The sequence below is a fragment of the Eubalaena glacialis genome, chromosome 6 (genome assembly GCF_028564815.1).
Source record: "Eubalaena glacialis isolate mEubGla1 chromosome 6, mEubGla1.1.hap2.+ XY, whole genome shotgun sequence".
NCBI classification, from domain to species: Eukaryota; Metazoa; Chordata; class Mammalia; order Artiodactyla; family Balaenidae; genus Eubalaena; species Eubalaena glacialis.
In genome coordinates, this window is record NC_083721.1 from 143,486,623 (window position 1) to 143,505,768 (window position 19,146).

Consider the following 19,146-nt stretch of genomic DNA (forward strand, 5'->3'; position numbering starts at 1 on the left):
ATGGGTCTTGTTTTTGTATCCATTCAGCAAGTCTGTGTCTTTTGGTTGGAGCATTTAATCCGTTTACATTTAAGGTAATTATCGATATGTATGTTCTTATCGTCATTTTGTTAATTGTTTTGGATTTGTTTTTGTAGGTCTTTTTTCTGCCTGTCCTCTTTTGTTCTCTTCTCTTGTGATTTGATGACTAATTTTAGTGTTGTGTTCGGATTCCTTTTTCTTTTTTGTGTACATATTGTAGATTTTTGGTTTGCAGTTCCCATGAGGTTTTGATATAGCAGTCTATATATAAACAAGATTGTTTTAAGTTGCTGGTCTTTTAATTTCAAATGCAGTTCCAGTATCCTGCATTTGTACTCTCCTCTTCTCACAATTGCTGGTTTTGATATCATATTTGTGTGTGGATGATTTCCTACCTTTACTGTATGTTTGCCTTTACTGGTGAGCTTTTCTGTTCATAATTTTCTTGTTTCTAGTTGTGGCCTTTTCTTTTCTACCTAGAGACGTTCCTGTAGCATTTTTTGCAAATCTGGTCTGGTGGTGCTGAATTCTCTTAGCTTTTGCTTGTCTGTAAAGATTTTGATTTCTCCATTGAATCTGAATGAGAGCCTTGCTGGGTAGAGTTTTCTTGGTTGTAGGTTCTTACCATCCATCACTTTAAATATATTGTGCCACTCCCTTCTGGCCTGCAGAGTTTCTGCTGAAAAATCAGCTGATAACCTTATGGGAATTCCCTTGTTGCTTTTAGTATTTTCTGTTGCTTTTAATTTGTCAGTTTGATTACTATGTGTCTTGGTGTGTTCCTCCTTGAGTTTATCCTGCCTGGGACTCTCTGCACTTCCTGGACTTGGGTGTCTGTTTCCTTTCCCATGTTAGGGAAGTTTTCAGCTGTTATCTCTTCAAATATTATCTCAGGTTCTTTCTCTCTCTTCTTCTGGGATCCCCATAATGTGAATGTTGTCGTAAAGTTCTCTTAGACTGTCCTCATTTCTTTTCATTGTTTTTTCTTTATTCGGTTCCACAGCAGTGATTTCCACCATTCTGTCTTCCAGCTCAGTTATCCATTCTTCTGCCTCAGTTATTCTGTTATTGATTCCTTCTATTTTTCATTTCAGTTATTGTATTGTTCATCTGTTTGTTCTTTAGATCTTCTAGCTCTTTGTTAAACATTTCTTGTATCTTCTAGATCCTTGTCTCCATTCTTTTTCCGAGATCTTGGATCATCCTTATTATCATTACTCTGAACTCTTTTTTGGGTAGGTTGCCTATCTCCACTTCACTTAGTTGTTCTTCTGGGGTTTTATCTTGTTCCTTCGTCTGGGACATATTCCTCTGCTGTCTCATTTTGTCTAACTTTCTGTGATTGCGGTTTCCATTCTGCAGGCTGCAGGGTTGTAGTTCTTGCTTCTGCTGTCTGCCCACTGGTGGATGAAGCTGGTCTAAGAGGCTTGTGCAGGCTTCCTGATGGGAGGGGCTGGTTCCTGCCCACTGGTGGGTGGAGCTGGGTATTGTCCCTCTGGTGAGCAGGGCTGTGTCAAGGGGTGTGTTTAGCAGGCAGCTCTGGGTTTGGGAAGACTTTAGGCAGCCTGTCTGCTGATGGGTAGGGCTGTGTTCCTGCCCTGTTGTTTGGCCTGAGGTGTCCCAGCACTGGAGCCTACAGGCTGTTGGGTGGGGCCAGGTCTTGGTGAGAAAATGGCTCACAGCATTGAGTACTCCCCAGAAGTACCACCATCAGTATCTTTTTCCCTGCAGTGAGCCACAGCCACCCCTGACCTGAGCAGGAGACCCTCCGATACCAGCACGTAGGTCTGGTCCAACCTGCCATGAGGACACTGCTTTTTCCCCTGGGTCCTGGTGCACATGAGACCTTGTGTGCACCCTCCAAGAGTGGAGTCTCTGTTTCTCCCAGTCCTGTGGAGCTCCTGTGATCAAACCCTGCTGGCCTTCAAAGCCAGATCCTCTGGTGGATCCTCCTCCTGATGCCAGACCCCCAAGCTGGGGAGCCTCATGTGGGGCTCAGATCTTTCACTCCTGTGGGAGAACCTCTGTGATATAATTATTTTCCAGTTTGTGGGTCGCCCACCTGGCAGGTATGTGAGATGATTTTATCGTGATTGTGCCCCTCCTACCATCTCATTGTGGTTTCTTCTTTGCTTTGGGGAAGTGGACCCACCTCTTAATGGACAGTGCAGTATGCCTGGATGGGGGCAGAAGGCATTGTTGGTGGCCATATTTGCAGTGGCAGAATCTGTGAATGAAGCCGTTTCCCTTAAATGGGTGTGGGAGACTTTGTGAGGCTTGTCCTTACGGGATGATAAAGTCATAAGATCCCACTTCTTGTGCTCCCACTAGATTGCCAGCCTCCTCCACCATCATGTAATTGTGTTCTGTCATACAGTATATAGCATCTTACATCTCTGTGACTTCTACCCACTGATTACACTGATGCCCTCAAAGCAGCACAGATGTACCCTATTCCTTCTCCTTCAGCATCCCTGCAAATACTTGGGCACTGTTGTATCTTCTCTCAAACCCCCGAGATTCAGGATGAGGTGGTTTCTGGTCCCTTCCCCATTGGGTCCCTTCATTTTCTGAAAGCTCTGGCTTGTCAGTGCCTTGTCAGTGCTTGTCAGTGTCATAAGATGGGACAACCAGCATTACCCCCACACTTCAAATGCCTGGTGGGCTAACCCTCCCAGAATGAGACTTGGCAGTCTGATTTTGCTCAAGTCTGAAAACTATCTTACTATTAATATAGGCCAAAATTATGTTGGATTTTATAGCACCTGTGTCCTATCATGGACTTAAATGAAGCTTATTACAACCCAAGATGATTTCCAGAACTGCTGCCAAGCAAGCGCTCCCTATACTGTGTCACTCCACCCTCAGAGAAAAACTAGAGATTAAACCCTGAAAGTAATTAGAGATTTGTTCTCTTTAGGAACCTAAGACTTCTGCCAAAAATAAATAATTAAACCAGATAGTTTTTGCACCTGTTAAGGCATTAATCTTTCAAAATTTTATGTATGTATGTATGTAATTGAAAAATACTTGATTACAATGTTGAGTTAATTTCTGCTGTACAGCAAAGTGATTCAGTTATACATATATATACATTCTTTTTTATATTCTTTTCCAATATGGTTTATAACAGGATATTGAATATAATTCTCTGTGCTATATGGTAGGACCTTGTTGTTTATCCATTCTGTATATAATAGTTTGCATCTGCTAATCCCAAACTCCCATTCCATCCCTCCCCTACCCCCTTCCCCCTTAGCCACCACAAGTATGTTCTCTGTGTCTGTGAGTCTGTTCCTGTTTTGTAGATAAGTTCATTTGTGTCCTATTTTAGATTCTACATATAAGTGATATCATACGGTGTTTGCCTTTCTCTTTCTGACTTACTTCACTTAGTATGATAATCTCTAAGTCCATGCATGAGCTGCAAATGGCATTATTTCATTCTTTTTTATGGCTGCATAGCATTCCATTTTATGTATGTACTACATCTTCTTTATCCATTCATCTGTTGATGGACATTTAGGTTGTTTTCGTATCTTGGTTATTGTGAATAGTGCTACTGTGAACATAGGGGTGTATGTATCTTTTTGAATTATAGTTTTGTCCTGATATATGCCCAGGAGCAGGATTGCTGGATCATATGGTAGTTCTATTTTTAATTTTTTGAGGAAACTCCATACTGTTTTCCACAGTAGCTGCACCAACTTACCTTCCCACCAACAGTGTAGGAGGGTTCCCTTTTCTCTACACCCTCTCTAGCATTTGTTATTTGTAGACATTTTAAAGATGGCCATTCTGCCTGGTGTGAGGTGATACCTCATTGTAGTTTTGATTTGCATTTCTATAGTAATTAGTGATGTTGAGCATCTTTTCTTGTGCCTGTTGGCCCTCTGTATGTCATCTGGAGAAATGTCTATTTAGGTCTTCTGCCCATTTTTTAGTTGGGTTGTTTGTTTTTTTGTTGTTGAGTTGTATGAGCTGTTTGTATATTTTGGAAATTAAGCCCTTGTCGGTTGCATCATTTGCAAATATCTTATCCCAGTCTGTAGCTTGTCTTTTCATTTTGTTTATGGTTTCCTTTTCTGTACAGAAGCTTGTAAGTTTGATTAGTTCCCATTTGTTTATTTTTGCTTTTATTTCTATTACCTTGGGAGACTGACCTAAGAAAACATTGGTGTGATTTATGTCAGAGAATATTTTGCCAATATTCTTTTGTAAGAGTTTTATGGTGTCATATCTTACATTCAAGTCTTTAAGCCATTTTGCGTTTATTTTTGTGTATGGTGTGAGGATGTGTTTTAACTTCATTGCTTTACATGCAGCGGTCCAACTTTCCCAGCACCACTTGCTGAAAAGACTGTCTGTTCTCCATTGTATATTCTTGCCTCCTTTGTTCAAGATTAATTGACCGTATGTGCGGGGGTTTATTTCTGGGGGTTTGTGTTCTGTTCCATTGATCCAAATGTCTGTTTTTGTGCCATTACCATGCTTTTTTGATTACTGTAGCTTTGTAGTATTGTCTGAAGTATGGGAGGGTCATGCCTTCTGCTTTTTCTTTTTCCTCATGAGTGCTTTGGCAATTCTGTGTTTTTTATTGTTCCATATAAATTTTAGGCTTATATGTTCTAGTTCTGTAATTTGATAGGGATCACATTAAATCTGTAGATTGCTTTGGATAGTATGGCCATTTAAACAATATTAATTCTTCTAATCCAAGAGCATGGATATCTTTCCATTTCTTTGAATCATCTTCAGTTTCCTTTATTAATGATTTATAGTTCTCAGCATATAAGTCTTTCACCTCCTTGGTGAGGTTTATTCCTAAGTATTTTATTTATATCTTTTTTGATGTGTTTTTGAAAGGGATTGTTTACATTCCCTTTCTGATATTTCATTGTTATTGTAAAGAAATGCAACCGATTTCTGTATGTTAATCTTGTATCCTGCTACTCTGCTGAATTCGTTTATCAGTTCTAGTAGTTTTTGTGTGGAGTCTTTAGGGTTTTCTATATAGAGTATCATGTCATCTGCATATAATGACAATTTTACCTCTTCCCTTCCAATTTGGATACCTTTTATTTCTGTTTCTTGTCTGATTGCTGTGGCTAGGACTTCCAATACTATGTTGAATAGAAGTGGTGAGAGTGGGCATCCTTGTCTTGTTCCAGATTTTAGCTGGAAGACTTTCAGCTTTTCACCATTGAGTATTATACTGGATGTGGGTTTGTCATAAATAACTTTTATTATGTTGAGCTATGTTCCCTCTACACCCACTTTGGTAAGAGTTTTTGTCATGAATGGATGTTGAATTTTATCAAAAAATTTTTTTTGCATCATTGAAATGATCATGTGGTTTTTGTCTTTTCTTTTGTTGGTGTGGTGTATCACATTGATTGATTTGTGTATGTTGAACCATCCTTATGAACTTAGGATGAATCCAACTTGGTCATGGTGTATGATCTTTTTTATGTGTTGTTGGATTCAGTTTGCTAATATTTTGTTTGAGAATTTTTGCATCTATATTCTTCAAAGAAACTGGCCTGTAATTTTCTTTTTTTGTAGTGTCCTTCTCTGGTTTTGGTATCAGGGTGATGGTGGCTTCATATAATGTCTTTGGGAGTATTCCCTCCTCTTCAGTTTTTTGGAAGAGTTTGAGGAGAATTGGTATAAGTTCTTCTTTTTATGTTTGGTAGAATTTGCCTGTGAAGCCATCTGGTCCTGGACTTTTGTTTGTAGGGAGTTTTTAAAATTAATGTTTCTATTTCACTTCTAGTGATTGGTCTATTCAAGTTATCAATTTCTTCTTGATCCACTTTTGGTTGGCTGTGTGTTTCTAGAGACTTCTCCATTTCTTCTGGGTTGTTGAATTTGCTGGCATATAATTTTCATAGTATTCTCTTATGGTTTTTTGTATTTCTGTGGTATTGGTTGTTTCTTCTCCTTTTTCGATTCTTATTTTGTTTATTTGGGTCCTCTCTCTTCTCTTCTTGATGAGCCTGGTGAGAGGTTTTTGTTTGTTTGTTTTAATTTATTTATTTTTGGCTGCATTGGGTCTTCATTGCTGCACACACACTTTCTCAACTAGAGAAGCCTGGTGAGTGCAGGCTTCTCTTGTTGCGGAGCATGGGCTCAAGGCACGTGGGCTTCAGTAGTTGTGGCACACGGGCTCATAGTTGTGGCTCGTGGGGTCTAGAGCACAGGCTCAGTAGTTGTGGTGCACGGACTTAGTTGCTCCACGGCATGTGGGATTTCCCAGACCAGGGCTCAAACCCATGTCCCCTGCATTGGCAGGTGGACTCTTAACCAGTGTGCTACCAGGGAAGTCCTGAGAGGTTTGTGGTAAGACATTAATCTTGTTTTGTTTTTACCTGAGGTGCAGGCTTACCTGGAAGACATGAAGACTAACATTTGTTTCTGAAAATTACTTTGATAGTCTTATGTCCCACTCCTTTCCTTTACTGATGCTAATGTCCTTTAGTTACTTCTTTTATTATAGGTGATCTATTATGTTGCCTGTTTTCCTAAAAAGCTCTAATTGACTAAAAGCCATTTCTCTATTTAGTGTGTGAAAACTCAGAGTGGCTCAGAAAATCAAACTACAGTAGTGTTTGTCACTAGGCAGGCTGTCCTTTCTGACCCATTTAAAACACAGTAAAACCTCAGACATTTGGATCCCACTGGTGTGGAATTTGTGATTACTCAGCTAATGTTTAATTATGCAGAGGTGTGCTTGAAAGATTAATGGTGCAAGGGAAGTGCTTACATGGGCGCCATTTTTACTAGTGTCTTCAGAAGCCTTCCCGCTCCCCATCCTGGCCCTGCTCATCTCCCATCCCCTCGCTCCCACCCCCTCTCCAGCCCTGGTCCTCTACCTGGAATCTCTTGACCTCCTCCTTTTGTGCTTGGCTGGGCTCACCTCTGCTGTCTGGAGACCCTGCTGGCTGCTCCCGAGACCCTCACCCCACTTCTGTGCAGGCGGGCACCTCTCCCTTCCCAGGTCAGGTCTGTAACAGGGAGGGTGGTCACAGTCAGAACTCAGAGGGCTTTGTGACATAGAAGCCAGGCCCCTACGGTGAGGCCCCAAAGGCATCATCTGCAGGAGCTGTGGAGTCACAAGTGGAAAACAGTGTCCTCTGCAGCTCCTAGACCTGCTGGAATCCTCTCCTGCCTTCCATTGAGTCTCAGCTCAGACCCTACACCTTCTCCCTGGAGCTGCCTGGGGGGCCCCACCTTCCATCAGTGTTGAACGAAACGTAAAGTTGTTTCTCAGGAGAAAGGCAGAGGTTAGGAGCTGTGTCCCCAGGTCCCCTTGCTGTTCCTCATGCTCTCAGACCCTCTCGTGAACCTCTAAGTGCTGGGGTGGGAGTCAGGGGAGGGAGGGCAGCCTTCCTGCCGCAGTGATGTGAGTTTGTTTTCAGTTCACATTCACACCCTTCATACACATGAAGCAACGTGAGGGGGGTGGGCACACAACAGAAAAAAGTGAAACATTTAAAACAAATCTTTTCCTGTGGAAAAGCTCGTGCCACCATCCCTGTTGCTCTAGCTTTAGGTGACGATGATTGGGGGGTCTTTTTTGGGTGGAAGGTTTATTGAGACCTCAGTGGGATGAAGGCCTGATGAGCCATGTGGGGGGCTTCCTGACTCTGGTTAATTCATCAGCTACCCCCCAGGACCCCTCACAGGGCACTGTCAGAGTGTGGTAGGTGGCGGTTTAGAACCGGTAGTCGAGATTCCCATTCATTCTGTTGCCCACTCTTTTGTCACTCAACAAAAACTGGAAATCTAGATTTCTGCTCCTGTATTTAATCACAGGAAGAGTGCATTTTCTGCATCAGTGGTGATGTGCTGAGTGCACTTAAAATTTCATCACTGTTCCATTCTGCTGGCTTTAAAGTGTCACATGTAACATGCAGGAGCTCAACTCCCTATAGTTTGGGCCCCTGGTTTAGTTTATCCAGAAAGAAAACAAAACACACACAGAAAGTTGTGTGTGTTTAAGTATAATTTGCCATGTAGACTCTGCCTTGGGTGAGGCCGTTGGTCTCTCCAAATTGTATCCTCAGCTACACAATGGGGATGGTAATCGCACCCCTCTTGCAGAATTGAGAGACTGTCATGAGAATAATCTTTGTAAAGGGCTTAATTCAGTGTCTGGCACACAGTAGTCACTCAATAAATGGTGACTATTGTTCCCAGTAGGCTTTGCTGGTATACATTCCTACATGCCTAATTTGACATATCATAGGCTCCGTGGTTTCAAATTTTGGACTCTAATCACACTTGCAGTCCTTCTGTTTGAATTTGAGTGGTGGCTGTAAGAGTTAGAACATATTAGTTTCCATAGCCCTCTTAAAGGAGATTTATGCTTTTGGCCTGTGATCCTGAATACTCATGAAATACTGAATTGAAGTGTATTCAGTTTGTATATGAGTCTTGCATCACCCAGAAGAGTGACTAACCACAAAATATTTACTAAGAAGTACTCAGTTTGTGACCACATACTATTAATATTCCAGTTAAATAACAGTGAAGAAGCTGTAACTTCCTGTCAACCTGGCTTTTGTTTTCCAGCCATGAGATTGTGTTAAAGTTTTACAAGTTCAATTCTTGGCTTTTGGTTGCAGAAAATGCTCCGGGGAGACGGCAGAGGAACCCTAGACTAGCATGCGTCAACTCAGAGTGGCGCTGAGGGGACCTGCAGCTCGTGGTGACTTGTGGGGTGACGGGAAGATAACTTGATAAACAGCTTGCATATCAAGCTGCTGAGCAAGGCCCAGCATGCAGTGGGTGTGAGGCCCACTGGGGGTGACAATCTTCCTTGGTCTGGGCCTGGCACCCCTTTCCATTTAGCCCAGAGGCAGTGTCATCTTGTGGGGGAGAGAGGTGTTAGTGCTAGCAAATGCAAGTTTGTGTGCCCAACGCAGAGTGAGGCCAAACAGTACCAAAACATCGGAGTTTGGTGCAGAGAAAGGTTTATTGCAGGTTTATTGCAAGGAGACGGGTGGCTCATACCCCCAAAACCCCTGAACTCCCCAAAGGGATTCAGCAAAGCATATTTAAAGGCCAGGTGAGGGAAGGGGGTCACAGGGTACGTGACCAGCTCCTGCACAATTCTCTGATTGGTTGATGGTGAGGTAACAGGGCAGTGTAACAGGCGTCAACATTGTCAGTCCTTAGGCTCCAGGACGCCTGAGGGCTACATGTTCATGGTCATCAAGTAGTTAACATCCTCCATTTGGTAGGGGGGTGGGGTTTCAAATCTGTGAAACAACTCAGGAAATGTGCACCAGATACTGTTTTCTAGGTACTTCAGAGAGGAGCTAAAGCAGAGGATATGGGGGAAGGGCTTGCCCTGGCAAGACCGCATAGGGTCCTGCTTGGTTACAATTCCCCCCTTTTCTTTAATACTTCTCAATCCTGAGGAGAACAGGTGTTGGACAAGAAAAGTAATAAAGTTTCAGTTAAGGAGGTTAATCATAAACTTGACAGAGGAACCCACAGGGTCCTGTCACCAGCAGACACTGCTTTGAGAATCAGTCTGACACAGCTCAGAAAATTCAAGTTTTTGGCAATAAAGGAGTGTGCTCGAACTCACATCCACAATGGCCACCCAATTTTACCTTGGATGTCTGAACCATAGCTATTCCATTTTGACTTTCAAATGCATTTTTCTCCTTAGTGGCCAAAGCAGATGTCACTGTTAATGATTTTAGTGCTTTTCTAGACATGAAGAGATGCAAGAATTTGGGTCATAAAATCTTTTCCTGAAAGTATCTAACTATCTGAAGGTCTGTTCTGTCAGCTTTTCTCAGAGCACTAAGTGCGTCATTCCTGATCTCCACCCTGACCTCCTTTCAGGGGGTGTTGAAGGTCAGTGACTGGAGTGGCTTGTGACTTAATCCTTGTAGAGGCAGATGGCAAGTGCCAATTTTTAGTTGGCAGTGCTCCCTCATGGTCATAAATTCAAACATGATTTGGGAAGCATTTCATGATCATTTCATCCCATAATGTTAGGAATACCCATTAGTAGGTCAGGCGAGGATTTCATTGATAGGCCACTCAATGTGCTATTACTGGACTAGGCCTTATTAACAGTAGTCAAAAGTCTCTGGACCACCTGTTTTACTAGTCTGTTATGGTCTAGGAAAAAATTCCTTCTTGTTGCTTCTTTCTATATCTAGAGTTGCACTATTACAATCATTGATCTTATATAGAACTTTATATCTGGTCAACTGTTTCAAGTCGCCTAGTCATCATTATTTTATCAGAGGCTCTTGTATTTGGTAATACAAGAAACAACAATTCTGTAAAACAGGCAATATACAAATAATATAGCTAGTAGTATTAGTAAGGTCATAAGTTGGCGCAAATATCTCCTGGTTTCAGCAAGACTCCAGGAGGGGATGTGTTACTTTCTTCTTTCCTGTGGCCATTCACAGGTGGACTGGGTCAGGATGTTTCCTGTGAGCTGAACAAAGGTATTTTAGTTTAACATTCAAGCATGGGGACAGTGTTCCCTGAGATGGACCATTATGTATACTTTAAGCGATAGGCAACATCCCTTTAGTGATTAACTGGTAGCAAAAGCAGTAGAATACAAAGATTAAAGTAAAAGAAACGGATCTAATATGGAGTCAGATTTGTTATTCCCTATTACAATTCCCCACTGTCAGTGTCCATTCCACAATCGTGTGGGAAAGGGGTGATGACTGCTCTGGCTACTTCCTGCTGAACAGGAGCATTGATGGGTGATTATGGAATGGAATTGATCAGCTTTCGGCAGGGAATATTCCTTAGAATCTTTAGTAAATAGTACAATTCTCTTTCCTTTTTTATCTACAATTATTTGAACCTGATGAAACCCTTTATTTAGCCCTTTTGTTGTCTAATTTGTCATTGGACTTGGGCTTTTGGTTCCAGTTCCTATACATAGCTATTCATTTTAACTTTCTGACTGTCATAACTACACTAGATTCCTGTCCTGTTCAGGTGAACAAGATCAAACAAGTAGGTTGACTCACCTTCTCCAGCTATAGTGAAAGTGCAATCTCAATACTTATCTTTTTGAAGAGCAACCTTAAGTCTTCTAAGGGTTTACAAACCCATTGCTCTCTAGGCCTTTCAGGAGTTGGGCCATTTTCTGATGACAGTGGTGCTGCTTTAATCCCAGTGTGATGAATTCATGGCTTTACTCTGGCTAATTTGACAGATGAGTTTGTGGTATGTGGTCCTGTCCACTTTGCAGTCAGCTGATGTTCAGGCACTTTATCTTTCCAGGCTTTAAGGAGGACTTGGTCTCCAGGTCAGAAAGGATGTAAGGCTACTTCAGTTGGATAGGCAGACCTGTGGGAGGCAAACTCATGAACAGAGGTTAGTATAGTGCCCAAAGTTTTAATGTAATTAGCAACAGCTAGGTGTTTCAGAGCATTTATAGATTCTCCCACATGGGCAGACACCTGGAATGGCCTACCATACAATATTTCAAAGGGGCTTAATTTAAGTCTCCTTTTGGGAGCCATTCTGATCTGTAGTAGGGCAATTGACAAGGCCTTATCCCAAGTTAAATTAGTCTCTTGACACATTTTAGCAATGCTCCTTCCAGTATGTATAATCTCTGGCTACAGGTCATGGGGCATCTGATATTTATCCAAAGGTAGATGATTGGGATAAGTTTCAGAAATAGAGTGTCCTTCTTAATAATGCAATTAAACTTTACAATTATGTAGCATGACAACAAGGAACTGTCTAGGAAGTGAGCCTTAGACAATAAATGCAGACCTCAATTAACAGAGTCAGAATTTGATATCTACTGAAATGTAATCTCTTTCTCTCTAAAAATTACCCTCATTTTTCATCAAATACAGCCAAATTAAGACTAGTTTGTTTGCAAAATGAGTCTGGTTAATTGATCATATTGGCTCCTTTCAATTGGCTGTGTTGGAATTTTTCATAAGGAGTCTGAGACTGAAATTTTAAAAGCCCTCTGAGGGCCAGGAAAGCCATGCCAAGGACTTTTCATAGATTTTGCCTTACAGATGTAGGTGAATTCCTCACTTTTTGAGGTCCCCAAAGTACCTCGAGATTTTTGCACCTGTTAGGAAGTATCCTTCCTAATTTACCTGATAAAGCTGCTGGGAACCTAAGAGTTTCCAATATCTGGAGGGATCAGGTAGAGAGAAAAAATAAATGTTTCAATTGTGTTTACAAAGGTAAAATTTACCAAATTGCTGTAAGTCATAATTAGCTTAAGGGGAAAGGTTTCCTTAAAACCAAAAAATTATAACCATATTCATCAGTTTACTCAGTCTTCTTATATAATTAATTCTTTTTTACTAACAGTTTTATGAAATCAGAGTTGCCATTAGACTTTTAAAATCTAGTTTAGCAGTATGATTGTCAAAAAGTCCTTTCTATGACTCTTCTTAGAGATGAAGCATTTTGCAAAGCATCAGCTTAACTGTCTCTGAATGATAAGGGACTTAAAAAGGCAAGGTTAGAGATCTGATTATAATGTTTTTTGACAAAGAAGCTTAATGAAGTTGTGACATACAGCATTTTAACCTGTGTACTGGCTTAAGTGATTTACTTTCTAACTTTTCTTTCCTGTAGCTTCTTGCTTCTTTTCTATTTAAAGACCTTTCAATATTTCCTGTAGGATAGGTTTAGTATTGCTGTATTCTTTTAGTTTTTGCTTATCTGAGAAATTATTTCTCTCTTTTTCTATTTTAAATGGTAATCTTGCTGGTAGATTCTAGGTTGCAGATTTTTTCCCTTCCAGGATTTTGAATATATCTTGTCACTCCCTTCTGGCCTGCAATGTTTCTGTAGAGAAATCAGCTGATAGCCTTATGGGGGTTCCCTTGTAATTAAGTCTTTGTTTTTCTCTTGCTGCCTTCAGAAGCCTCTCTTTATCTTTAACTTTTGCTATTTTAATTATAGTATGTCTTGGTGTAGGTCGGGTTTGGGTTTATCTTGTTTGGAACCCTCTGTGCCTCCTGTACCTGGATATCTGTTTCCTTCTTTAGGTTTGGGAAGTTTTCAGCCATAATTTCTTCAATTACATTTTCAATCCCCCTTTCTCTTTCTTCTCCTTCTGGAATCCCTATTACGCATAGATTGGCATGCTTTATATTAGTATCCCGTAGGTCTCTTATATTGCTTTCATTTTTTTTTTTTCTTTCAATTTGCCTTTCTGTCTGCTGTTCTGATTGGGTGATTTCCACTATTCTATCTTCCAGATCATTTATTCGTTTTTCTGCATTATTCATTCTGTTATTCATTGCCTTTAGCTCAGCTTTCATCTCGGCGAATGAGTTTCCTAATTTTTCTTGGTTCCTCTTTATAGTTTCTACCTCCTTTTTATAGTAATCTGCATTTCTATCAATAGGCCTTGTTAATTTCTTCAATATTTTCATTATCTCCGTTTTGAACTCAGTGTCTATTAGACTGAAGAGGTCTGTTTCATTGTTCTTTTGGGGGAATTCTCTTGACCTTTTAATTGGGAGTGGTTCCTCTGCTTCTTCATCTTACTTATATTTCTCTTACTCTGTGAGCTTAGGAGAAGCAATTATCTACTGTGGTCTTGGAGGGCTGCTTTTATGTGGGAGCGTCCCTGTATAGCCTGCGTGGGTTTAATATTTTTGGTGCGAGGGCTGTTTTTAGCATGGATGTCTGTGACCTCTTTCCTTAGCGTGTGCTGGCTGTTTGTGCTTGACAGGCAGTGTGCTTGACAGGTGGTGGTGTGGTGACCAGAGCCTGCACTGGGTTGCTCTATGGTTGTCGCTGCCCCGTCAGCGACAGTTGTTGGAGCAGAAGCCCCCCGATCTGATTCTGAGCTGCAGTGTGAGATAGGTGGGATTGGAGCACTCCCTCTGGAGAGGAGCCGCTGAGTATTGCTTCGCCAGAGCTGTCCACCCGGGCGTGTGCTCTGTGGTGTCGCCTGGCTGGGCTCACAAAGTACACTGCTGTCGGCACTGCCCTCGGCCCCACCTCCGCTGCGGGGATGCAGGCAGTTGGCCCCGGTGTCCCTCAGACACTGTGCTCACAAAGCCAACGGCACAGATCCCGACACGCCAGTCCACTGAAGTCGGGTACCAGGAGCACAGCAGTCATGCACCTGGGCTCGCCGTGGGAGCCTTGGAAACAGCCCAGGCTCTGCCTCCGTGTGTGCTCCCACCAAGCCCACAGCTGCTAAGGCCAGACCCACCCCAGCCACAGTACACCTGCTGTCCCACTCCCAGAGCTCATAGCGGCAGCACCAAGAAAGAGGCTGCTAAGGGGCAGCCCCCCCCCTTCACTCGCCCCTTAGCAGTGGTGCTTCGCTTCTATGGCAGGCCCGGGCTTCTTCCACGTACACCCCTGGTTGCCACCCGTACCACACTCCAGGCCCTTCAGGCTGTCTCCATGCGGCCAGCCCCAGTCCTCTCCCTGGGTCTGTCCTCTGAAGCCTGAGGTTCAGCACCCAGCCCCTGCACGTACCAGCAGGTGAGTGTCTTGGGCTGGGGATTGCAGCAAGTTAGCTTGGATCCTCTGTGCCGGTCTCTCTCTTTTCTGCCTGCTACCGACTGCTGCGTTCTCCTCCGAGCCTCTGAAGGTCCGTTTCTGTCCCAGCTGATATCCCCGCTGGTGAGGGGGCTTCTCAGGGTGTGGGACTCTTTCCTCTTTTCCAGCTCCTTCCCAGGGACACAGGTCCCATCCCTATTCCTTTTTAAAAAATCTTTCATCCTACCCAGTTCTGTGGAGATATTTCTATATACTTCTGGGTGTCTGATATCTTGTGCCAGTGTTCAGTAGGTACTCTGTGAGAATTGTTCCACACGTGGATGTATTTTTGATGTGTTTGTGGGAGGAGGTGAGCTCCACGTCCTATTCTGCCATGTTGGTTCCTCCCCCAACATTTTAAGATAACAACTAAAATTATAACATTATACCGGGACATATCCAAATTTCAGAAGCTTTATATAATTTCTAGAATGTCTATATTAAAAACATTTATCCATACCGTATAATCTGAGGAGGCTTATCATTCATTTGACAATGCTTCCCACGTAATTTAACATACCAAACAATCCTAGTTAGTTTAATATTTTTCTCTGAGATGCCTTAGGGGCTCTCCAAAGCATCCCAAAGTTAGCTGGAGGTCAAAAAATTTTAATTAATTAAAATTTGATATTTGGGAAGTTTGTCAAAAAGTTTCAAAACACTTGGTCAAATAAGATCATAGGTCATTGTGAGACAATACTTACTCCTTAACCAAAATGAGAAGAGATCTCAAAAGCGAATACAGATCACTTAAAGGCACAGAAACTCAATCTGTTATCAATGGCAGCATTCCAGGAAAACTTTGTCCTCTTACCAGTGAGAGAAAAAAATCTAGTCTTGCACCAGCTTACTTTTAATAATAAAATTCATTTACTTAAGTTAAATTCAATCTAAACTTAGCCTGTCCTGACCATGCACAAACTCTTTTCTCAGAGTTCCTTTTCTACAAACCTTCCATCACTTTCTGTATCCATATTATTTTGCCCCTTAATTCTCCCATCTAGAAACAACCAGATGAACTTCCATCATTTAACTTAATTTAGCACAACTCTAAAATTTCACGTTACCAAATATCTGGAGAGATCATTTACATCTCAAAGGCACGGGAAAAGAAATGCAAATTTCTCTTCTAACTACTTACTTATATAAAACCCAGCCATCTTGGGCTATTTTTGAACTTTCTTTTTTCCAGTTCCCAAATATCCAGTGCAGTTTAAACAAACAAATGACACTAATAGACAATAATGTATATCATCTGCTCACATTCACAAGCCTCATTTTCAGCAAAACGAGGAAGAAAGAATAGGATTTGGACTCAGGTACCGAGACACTCATTCACATACATCCACACACACCCCCAAGATAAAAGCAATTGCAAGCGACCCACTCTGATACAATAGCTGAGCCGTTAGGGGCCATTGTTCTACAGATCTCAGGAAGTATTGAGGCCACAGAATGTTTCAAAAATTTTTTTTCTTTCATTTATGGGAGCACAGCTAAAGATCTCCAAGTTTTGCAAAAATACCCCAGGGGACTATAAGATGGAACAGAGCTCTGATCATCCATCCCTAATTATTCACGGTTGGTGTTATCAGATATCACGCAAACAACAGTTCAAATGGGTCTCTCAGGGTCATAGGCCCCTAGCCACAAAACGGGAGAAACCCAACCAATGTCCCATCAGAGATGAAGCTGAATAAGTGACCAAGGCTAGTTCAAAAAAGGGAAAAATCCCGACCAATGCTCCACCACAGGTGAAACCAACACAACAGGGAAGGATACCCTGGTGTCGTCACACACGAGCCCAGCCTGCGCAAGCTGGAGCGACTTACCCCCCCAGCGACACTGAATGTGGACCACAGATCCGGACGTTTCTCGGTTCCGAACAGCCTTGTGCCGAGGGGTGGCCAGCGCGTGTCAGGGACAGTCCCTCCGAGATCCCCAGAGCGAAGTGTACTCTGGCAGCTGCTGGGCCTCAGGGAAGGGGCTGCCTCTGGCTGGGGTCGACCTGTCACAGGCACAGACTCTTGGCTGGCTAACCAAAATTGCTAGCAAACGCGTTTGTGTGCCTGACGCACAGTGAGGCCAAACAATACCAAAACGTCGGAGTTTGGAGCAGAGAAAGGTTTACTGTAGGGTCATGCGAGAAGGGTGGCTTGTGCCCCCAAAACCCTGAACTCCCTGAAAGGTTTCAGCAAAGCATCTTTAAAGGCCAGGTGAGGGAAGGGGGTCACAGGGTATGTGATCAGCTCATGCACAATTCTCTGATTGGCTGATGGAGAGGTAACAGGGTGGTGTCACAGGGGTTAACATTATCAGTGCTTAGGCTTCAGGAGGCCTGGGGGCTATGTGCTCAAGGTCATCAAGTAGTTAACATCTTCCATTTGGTGGGGGGTTTTCACGTCTGTGAAACAACACAGGAAATGTGCACCAGATACTGTTACCTGGGTGCTTCAGGGAGGAGCTAAAGCAGAGGAGATGGGGGAAGGGCCTGTCCCGGAAGGCCCCATAGGGTCCCGCTCGGTTGCATTAGTGAAGGCACCCAAAGTCTGCTGTGCTCCTGAGCAGACACCCAGGTGAGCCCTCCTGGATTGGGGACTTCGGCTCCAGAACAGCCCAGAAGTCCTTGTGGGCCCCAGACATGCTGAGGTCCAACCACTCATAACTTGCATTCCGATTTGCATGAAAACAAAAAATATTTGACACTTTTGTGCCTCTTTCAGACTCCCAAAGTGGTGTGAGTGTCCTCTTTCTTCCCTCCACTGTGTGTAATTGGGAAGAAAGGTGTCTGCTGGCCCCGGGGACAGCAGGTGGCTGTCTTTGCTCTCTGGCTCTCGGCCACGTGGCCACTGCACAGTGGTGGCCGAGGGCAGGAGAGTTTCTGTGGCCACTCACCTCAGAAGGAAGGCAACTGTTTTTCTCTGATATTTTGGCAAGAAAGCTTTGACAAAATTAACTGAAATACAGAATCCCTGCTGTTTCAGCTCAATGAGAGCACTGAATTGTGATTGATTGTTAATTTTGGATTCAAAAACTGCACAACACTAACAGATGTGATTTGAAATATTTTTAATGTATTAACAACTAGGACATCTTTTGTGGTCAGACAGTAAGTAAGTTTGTTGATTGGCCAAGTGTTGACAATGACTGGTCACTGGCTCTGGTGTTTTGCATCTGCCAATGGTCATTCCTTTCCTGGCTGCTCCAGCCTCTCTGCCCCAACCCCAGGTGAGTGGTGGGCAGATCACCCTGGACGTTCAGCAAGAGCCCTGCCTGCTTGATTCCATGTATGTAAACATAAAGTACCCAGAGAACGGAAAGGACTGAAAAGGCAGCACACTCTTGGAGTCTGGCATTGGGAACCGGGAAAACAAACTTGTTTTTTTGTTAAAATTGACCTATTTGGATTCAGTGCTGATCAGCAATAAATATGCCCTCTTGCGGAAGCAAAATATTTCTGTAGTTCAGTGGAAGACCTATATTGTCAAACTGTAACCTCAAGTCATGTCTCATCTCACACTAACTGCATGTTTTATCACAGGGACAAGCGGATCTCTTGAAATACGCCAAGAACGAGACTGTGGAGCACCTGAAGCAGATCCACTACGCGGCTGTCTCCTGTGGACTCAGTAAACCAGGCACAGAAAACACCGGCGTCCAGAAGCCGCGCCGGAGCCTTGAAGTCATACCCGAACAAGCAAACGATGAAACTGGAGAATGAGGGCACCTTCTAGAGATGATTACACAATTTATAACTCTAGGACCAATTGTGGCCAGATGGGACAATTTGCTTTGCACTCACTAATGAAAAATAATATTGGGGATTTTAAAGCACAACTGGAATAGCTAATTGCCGTCTATTAAAACTGTGAATGTATGTAGCAACCCTGCGTGTGGAGGCAAATAAACTCTTTAACAAGAAATTCTCTTCCTGGCCCAAATATGCTATATTTGTATACAAAGACATCATAACAGTTCCAGTGTGAACAACAGACTAGCCACTCTAGTTCCAGCGAGAAACAGACCTTTTCCTAACTGAAAACAATGTCTTAAGACGCAGATGGATTGTATGGTCTAATTAGTATTTACTGGGGAAAAACCGAATCTACAAGTTTTACTTATGTATGATTGCTGGGGTCTCTGGGTTCCAGATGTTTTTGGAGGCGTGCCTGCTGATCCATGGTTACAAAGGAGAATGTAAGTAGCCTTGAACTTGGAGAGCCACTAGGTTCAAGGGCACTGCGGCTGGACGGACACTCCTGGCTGGAGACACCTGCTGGGTACACAATGTAAAGGCAACCAACCTGGAAGCAACACACTGTACATAGTTTTTCATTGTATTAAGTAGTGGTCACATTAAAAAGATATTTTATGATATTTCTCCAATAACAGTACGTGAATTTAATGAAAGTTTAACTTTTTAAAAATTTCCAGTTCAAGATATTCTACTCTTAAGAAGAGTGGCCAGTTACTTGGTGAACAGCTTTGTCAAAAATAAGTTGCTTGTCTGGCTTGACATTTTGCTTTTAGTACATAGAGCAGCCATGACTTTACATAGTGGCAGCTGTCTGTAAAGCA

The 19,146-nt window shown here is 42.7% G+C and overlaps 1 protein-coding gene across 3 annotated transcripts in view; it reads left to right on the forward strand.

The window, feature by feature from the left end:
- Positions 1 to 18,655, forward strand: part of PLCL2 (phospholipase C like 2) — a 198,342-nt gene extending 179,687 nt beyond the window's left edge. For 2 of the 3 annotated variants that reach the window (XM_061194711.1, XM_061194715.1), the window contains exon 6: positions 18,110 to 18,655. In XM_061194711.1, coding sequence (XP_061050694.1) covers positions 18,110 to 18,289 — 180 coding nt within the window. In that variant the 3' untranslated portion in view covers positions 18,290 to 18,655. The remainder of the gene's footprint in view (positions 1 to 18,109) is intronic. The other variant, XM_061194712.1, reaches the window with a different exon arrangement.
- Positions 18,656 to 19,146: the final 491 nt, after the last annotated feature.